This window comes from Montipora foliosa, chromosome 13, assembly GCF_036669935.1.
Source record: "Montipora foliosa isolate CH-2021 chromosome 13, ASM3666993v2, whole genome shotgun sequence".
NCBI lineage: Eukaryota > Metazoa > Cnidaria > Anthozoa > Scleractinia > Acroporidae > Montipora > Montipora foliosa.
This window is the reverse complement of record NC_090881.1, coordinates 26,188,885-26,196,384: the sequence shown is the minus strand read 5'-3', so window position 1 is coordinate 26,196,384 and position 7,500 is coordinate 26,188,885. Positions and strand designations below refer to the sequence as shown.

The 7,500-nt window shown below is 38.5% G+C and overlaps 2 protein-coding genes across 2 annotated transcripts in view; one reads left to right on the top strand and one right to left on the bottom strand.

The window, feature by feature from the left end:
* The window catches only part of LOC137982811 (translationally-controlled tumor protein homolog), a 7,555-nt gene extending 464 nt beyond the window's left edge, over nucleotides 1-7,091 (bottom strand). Inside the window, exons 1-4 of the mRNA XM_068829967.1 lie at nucleotides 6,968-7,091; nucleotides 5,248-5,318; nucleotides 1,279-1,698; nucleotides 1-88 (exon numbers count right to left, since the gene is read on the bottom strand). The exon at nucleotides 1-88 is cut by the window's left edge and continues 464 nt beyond it. Of these exons, the coding sequence (XP_068686068.1) occupies nucleotides 86-88; nucleotides 1,279-1,698; nucleotides 5,248-5,318; nucleotides 6,968-6,995 (522 nt within the window). The 5' untranslated portion in view covers nucleotides 6,996-7,091 and the 3' untranslated portion in view covers nucleotides 1-85. The remainder of the gene's footprint in view (nucleotides 89-1,278; nucleotides 1,699-5,247; nucleotides 5,319-6,967) is intronic.
* An 80-nt stretch (nucleotides 7,092-7,171) lies between these two features.
* LOC137982293 (serine-rich adhesin for platelets-like) overlaps nucleotides 7,172-7,500 on the top strand; it is a 17,225-nt gene continuing 16,896 nt past the window's right edge. The window contains exon 1 of the mRNA XM_068829369.1: nucleotides 7,172-7,478. Coding sequence (XP_068685470.1) covers nucleotides 7,422-7,478 — 57 coding nt within the window. The 5' untranslated portion in view covers nucleotides 7,172-7,421. The remainder of the gene's footprint in view (nucleotides 7,479-7,500) is intronic.

Genomic DNA, 7,500 nt, shown 5'->3' with positions numbered 1-7,500 from the left:
TCCATTTATTGTAAAAATGACAACAATACTTTGTGCACATTTTTTGACGATAGCTATGTGTTCTTCATATCGATCCATCAAATTCTCACTGTAAAAAAAAAAAGAACAGAAAATAAATTTTAACTCTGATGATGTTGTGCTGTTTTCTTCGTTTGATTCGGCCATGCTATGTGGATGATGGGGTTGCATGTTAATTGCTCCAGCTTTAAGACCCTCTCGAAGCACCAACTGGAGTTGTCATCAGCGGTCCAGAATTCAGGACCTAACATAATTCACACCAATTTTTATATTTCATCTGTCAACAGGTTTTTTCAAGTACTTCACTTGGAGGGTAGTGCCTCTTCTGGGTTGCTTAATTACTTCCTGCACAGACTGTGCTATGTGCTGGTATCAATGATCTACCCAATTCTTGGTTTTTACTCATGTAATTGGGGACAATAAATACTACCCCTACTCCACCCGTGAAAAAAAATAGACTGACATTCTACAATTTAACATTTAGCATTTTCGATCTCCATCGTCTTTATGTTTGCATTTTCCAATCTGACACAGATTTTCAAAACACAAGAAAATACACAGCTGCAGCAAATTAATGATTGTTAACTTCATACTATTGGACAATGACAATAGAAAACTGAAAAGAGAGTCCAGTGCTGCTTATGTGATTCATTTTTTATTTTTGGCCGCGCAGTTTCTTACATTTTCTTTGGGCAACCAGGCTTTTCATTTTACCAAAAACAAGCCACATGGTAAAAACAATTTTCTGGTGGTCTGGGGCAACCGAGGTCCCATTATTTAGGAGTCAAATGGTCAATGAGTCAATGAGTCAAGAGTCAATGAGACTCACAGTCAATATAGCAATAATTTATTGATTAAGCCTAAGCCCTTGTTTCAGTGATTAGGCGTAAGCACTCTCTGAGGTTCTAGCTTTCATTTTATGGGTTAGGGTAACTGCACTAACTACTTGACTCATTGACTCAATGATTCATTGACTCATAAATACTTGATACTCAGGGCAACCAGACAATGGCTAATTACAAGCACTGTATAAAATCCAAAACAGGGAAGAAAAAAAATCACGTTCATGGGTGGGAATCAAAGCCATAATGTTTTTGTATAAGGTTGGACATATTGCCCGATACCATGTTCTGGAATGAAACTACATCAATCATTAAAATCTATTTACAGCAGCTTTAGGCCTCCCTTGATGATAAAAATATTACCATCCATACACCACTGGTGGACACACCGTTCAAATAAATGACTTACAATACCTACCATTTTCTCTTCCAACAATCCATCCTTGAAATAATATAAGAATGGCTTGTCCCCAACAAACTCAACAAAAATAAACATCGCTTCAGCATCACATGGATCCATATTTGGGTCTTCTACGGTAAACACCTGAAGGTCATCAAATTTTGACAGAAGACTTTTTATGACATCAGCGGCTTTCTCCTTAAATATCTTTCCTGCCTCAGGATTGCTCTCTTCAAGTTTTGCAAAAATCTTTTTTGCATATTTTCTTAAGCCTTTTCTGCACTCATCCTTTGAGCACGGAAATTCCCGAAGGTTGCTTGCCATTACGACGTCAATACCATGTCTACTTGCATCGTCAGCATCATCACCTCCTTCATCCTCAGCAGATTTATTTCCACCAATCATAGCGTCAGTTATTTCAGTTTTCTCAGTGGTGTACTAGGAGAAAATTTAAAATGATATTATTGGTTAAAATAGGCACAATATGCTCACAAAGAATTATGCAGATAAACGTGGATAACCACTCTGAGACCTGAATAATTCTCCACATCCTTCATACTTCCTTGATTTTGAAACGTCTCTAGAGCTTTAAATGACTGTGCAATGATTACCATTATAAAGCACATAAGGAAAACCATACATGTGGATTCACCTTCCTTATGGGATAGGCGCGCGGAATCCCTCAGGTCATTCAAAAGAAAAATCAGCAAAGCTCTATAAGGCATGGCATTCATGGAAAGCAGCTTTTTAATATAGTGTAGTTAACAGTTATAGTTGAGTAGTTACAGTTTTGATATTTCTGTAAATAGCTGAGGAATTGCCCACAGTTAAATAAAGTTTCATTAATGTACTGTAGATCAACCTACCAAAAATGTAACACATAGCATACCAAGAGCACAAGTGTTAATAATAATAATTTTATAGAGGAAATGCAGCACAAACAGTAAAGGAACAGGAAGGAAAAGGACAAGCAGTTCATGGACGAAATACTGGCAGAGGTGCAAGAGGAGTTTGTCCAGAAAAAGAAGCAATTGAAGCAACATAACAGGCTCAGAGTGTTTCAGATGCTTGTTATCCTACTGTTCCTCAGCTGGTAAAGGTAAAGGTCCTCATTTCACCAGGGTAACACGTGACAGTGAACTAGAGTTACTGATAAACTTGTGGTCCTTGGTGTGCTCCTTTCACCTTTATCCCCTTCCTCCATCAACGCTCTTTTTTTTATGGGAATTCAAGGTTAAGCTACATGGATCAGAGAAAAGTGGAAACAGACGTCAATCGAATGAGATGGGGATTGAACTGGCAACCTCCAGCTCGGAAGGCCACACACTAACCGACTGAGCTACACCTCAAGCTCTACCGTCTGTGCTTTGAAGCCACCTGCAGCTGGGGGCTGGTCACTTGTACGTTTGTATCACATAATATGTGAAAGAGGATTATGTAAGTCTCTGGGTCAAAGTGATCATTGCAGTTATAAAGCAACTAAAGCATTTGCATACCCCGGTCCCAGAAGTTTTTCTTTGTTCTTCTTCTCGGATGAAATTTAGCCGTGAAGCGGCAACAACAAAGGGAAAAATAACACCTAGTTTTGGTCACTGCAAATCTTATAACCATGTAAGGTTTACAGTCCAGTATACAACTGTCGACTCTGATTGGTAGATATTTTAACATCAACGCAAATGCAATTTGATTGTTTGGCCGCAGGGAAGGTGGAGATATTTGTCAGATTTATGGCTGACAAGCATGTGATAGTATGACTGTCATTGGGTGTTTTTTAGTTTGACAGTTGGTATCTGCATGGAAATGAGATTCGCAGGGACTGAAACCAGGGGTTTTATCACTGTTTGTTGTCGCCACTTCACAGTTAAATTTCAAGAAGAAGAAGAAGAAGAAGAAGAAGAAGAAGAAGAAGAAGAAGAAGAAGAAGACGAAGAAGAAGACGAAGACGAAGACGAAGACGAAGACGAAGACGAAGACGAAGACGAAGACGAAGACAAAGACGAAGACGACGACGACGACGAAGAAGGAGAAGGAGAAGGAGAAGGAGAAGAAAGAAAGAAAAACCTCAGGGACCAGGGTGGCCATCACAAAAAAGCTTGAATTATAGGAAAGATAAAGTTTATTAAGCTCTTTCTCAAAAGAGTTACCAGTAACCATCAGAGAAATAACCGCCTTGCTGCTAACAATAGCATGAAGAATGTCATGATCATGAACTTAAATCAATAATGCTGTTTCTGTAGAAAGGTTCACCTTACAGGCTGAAATCATGAAGGTTGTTTGTAACTTAATAATGAAGAGCCACTGATCTAATGACAATAGCCCTTATATGTGATGACGTCTGACTAGCTAAAATCACCACCAAGACTCAAATTCGAAAGTCAAACTTCTAAATTTTGGCTTGAGCTAAATCCCAAAGGAGCGAACTTGTATAGAAAACCAATGAGGGAACAGTATTGCACATCCAAATGATGTGAATAATTTTGTACAAACAAAGCTTGGTGGTGAAATTAGCTACAATCCTGGTCAAAACTGTTGGGACAATTTGCGCTTTTCCCCCTACCCCCATTACAATGTAACTTGATTTTTCACGGTCTCCAAAATCAAGATCCGTTCATCGATCGCTGGCATGTTTCACTGAACATTGTCTGGGGGGAAGGGGCGCACAAAAAAGGCAGCGAAAAAAGAACACAAACACATGTTGTTCATATAACGATGGAAGCATGTACAGTAAATTCTCTACTATTCGCCCAAAATTTGTAGTTAGACATCATCACGCATAAGGCTCATTTTGGACAATACCTTCAGGTTAGAGTTAGGACAAAAGTCCTTGAATGAGCCATTTTACAGTTGTTTGCTCGGTGGCCTAGCCTATGAATGGCTGTGAGGCTGCCGGTGACCTTGTATTCATACAGACATTCTTTTATCATGTAAATTGCGTTACTGTAATTCTAATTATTAGTCTGCATTAACACGTATAGCCAGGATTGACCCTAATTAGATGCACGCCCGATTTTGACATCCAACACGAAGTGTCCCTTTAAGTCTAAGCATTTGCAACCTATCCTATCCATTTTCAACTACAAGGAAAGGGTAAAGGTTAGTGTTTGTTTTAGCTTTGGGTAAATGCAGCAGTTAATCCTAACTTTAAAAGCAGCATTTGGGGGACACTTTGTGACATTTATTGTGTGTATTCCGAGACATCAGTGACGATGTTGACTTTGGTGAAAAGAGCAAGGGGACACTTCGTGACATTTATTAAAATCCACATGCATCTAATTAGGGTAAATCCTGGAAATAAGTGGGTGACTTAGCTACAACTGTAATATGGTATATTGCTGGAAATCAAAATCTTGTTTTCTACAGCAGCAGTGATAGTAGAGCCTCTCTATGGGTGCGTACGAACGTCGAATTCGTCGCGCTTTTTTCATCAAATTGTCGATTTTTCAACGAAACCGTCGCTTTTTTGATTGGGGATCAAATGACTTATAATTTTCATATTAATTTTTTTAGATCTGACTGACTAATATTTTGTCTGAACACAATAATTTCTAAATCGTCGCTTCGTCGCTTCAATCTCTGAGATCTTTGTTTCATCAGTAGCGATCTTCGCGTCTTCGATTTCGTTGGAAATACTCATAGAGAGGCTCATAGTACTGCAATCTTAAGCACCAAGCACAGACCATTATGAAGGAAAATATTGACAATACTAGCAATGGTTGGTAAAAGCAAGTCGATGCAGGATTTCATGATCAATGAAGGCAGTCGATCTAACAAACAGGATTTAGAAAAGGATTTTATTGCAAGGGCACTTACAGTACACCATCGATACTCATTTCAGCAAAGTTGGAGAACTAAAAAAAACGTGTCGAAGAATCAAAAAGAGCTAAATCACCAGAGGAATCAGTTATAAATTTGTCTGAAAAACAATAACAGGATACATGTACCAGTAGTTTAGGATTGATGCGATAGAGCATTTTGTATTAAACTTACCCTGCCTTCAACTTCTAATAAAAGATCTTGTACTATTTTGCACTTGTATGCATCTGACAATACTTCACCTTCTGCACATCAAAAAGTAAAGAAGAACTAAGACTTCAACTACCTGTTACCAGTATCTTCCAAGATTGCTTTCACTGTATGAAATATTTACCAGTATTTTGTCAATGCGAAACTGTAAGAAAATTAACATTTCTCGTATATTTAGGGGAAAGTTTGAAGAACCTGTCACGGAAGAAATGATTATTATCTGCCTTCTCACAGCCAAGGGAATCGAGTCCTAATTTTTTTGCTCTAGTGATAAAGAGCATGAAGCCCACCGGAACACAAACTTGGCAAAGTACTCTTTTCCTAGTGTTAGCAAGCAAACAAAGTACTCAATAAAAATAATGGCTTTGTCACAGAATACACGACTGAGTAGGTGAAAAGGACTTTGATGATGTTGATTACAAAGAGGATTGTTCAATGCTGAAGAGTTCAAACAACAATTAAAATAATAGACTATAATAGCTCAGGCTCGTTTCCCATTTCACCAAACTGCCAGAATGGTCTAAGCAATTCATTTTGAATTCTTGACGATCCACTCAAATTTTATAATTGTACGTTTGAACAATTTAGCAACTCATTCGCACGATTTTAAAGTTGTTTGTTACCCATGTCTGTGCGTTTTCAGCCCTTTAACAGTTATCCAAAGTGTCTGTTTTGCCTTTCACAGTCACAAATGCTTCACCTTACTATTTTCTTTAACTCACTCAAAAACATTCTGTGCTTGTGAAGCACAAGTTGTAAAGGAGTACTGTAAAATTTAGCGGAGAGTGGGTGCCGCATTAGTGGGGAGGGAGGGGGGGAACGAGTTGTTTTTGTGCGAGTATGGGTAGGGTAAGTTAGACAAGGGGATGGTACTATTTAACAATTAGACTCGTAGCCCGCAAGGGCTACGGGTCAATAGCCCATGAGGCAAAGCCGAATGGGCTATTGACTGGTGGCCCTTGAGGGCGAAGGGTTTAATTGCTTTAGTATCACCCAACTAGTCGGACAGAAAAGGCAATAATAAAGTTAGCAAATGCAAGTTAAAGAAATATTTATTTGGGAATAAGACGAAAAAAAGCATCACGCTTTTTGCTACTCGAGGACTATTACTAATAGTCCTATAGTAGCATAGCCAATCAAAATGCAGGATTTGCATTAGTCCACTAGTTGGGTGATACTAAAGATGAATAGTGGTGTAAAGTATAGCCTTTAATTAGTCTCTCTTCTTGTGTGTAAAATTAATGAAACTGTTTTTCCTGTGGTGGGAAGAACACATGATACATGTGCGTTTCCTAAAATTCTCCTTTCAATGCAGTAACAGTTTCTTCCAATGCACGATCGAATTCTCTCTAGATCTAACGAGTTTATATTTGTATTGTAATGATCATCTTTATAATAATTATGTTTCGCCGAGTTCCCTGAGAATATCGATCATTCAGGTATACTTCGAATACCACATTCAACGAAAAACGCCATTGAAACAACTGCACCATATACGTTTCGTTGTGATTGAATTTGATCTGATGTCATAAAACAGTCGCACACCGACGGCCGAATCCATTTCACCGAAACGATGGATTAACAACAACGGCTATTCCGATCTCTGTAAATTCTCATCCTTAGGTAGTATTCTAAAAATGGGTTTCACAAATGATAAAAAAACAACAAGGGCTTTGAATCTTACCATTGAGAATATCCTTGTAGATAATCATATTGACGATGCGCAAAGATTCGTGACTTGATGTCAATTTCAACACGAGAGAAAAGGGAAAGATTTGGTGATTGCAGGGCGATATGTCATCCGCTAGACCCAGTAACCTAACGGTCACTCAAGGCTGTGACAACGTGAGAGAGACTAGTGATGAACTATGTGGGGAGGGAAGTACAAAATCATTTTGCTTTGCACTCATAAAACTTACCGTGTATCATTCTTTTTCCTTCGCTTAAGACTTTGCAAAGTTAGTATTACTCTTTCTTGAAATGCCTCGATTTGGTTAGTGTCCATTTCGTAGCATTTTCGTAGACTGTTTTTGTTTTGAAATCGAATTATCTTAGATTGGCTTAACGTTTCGTTAGGAAAGGATGATCAAGTTTTTGTTTACCTGGTTAAGCAAAGTACTTGCAATTGAAGGGAGACGATGAAAAGGAGGACAGAGAAACGCAGAGAAACTTTGAGGCCAAGTCCCAACGAAGAGGTGAGCGTTCGATCGATCTTCA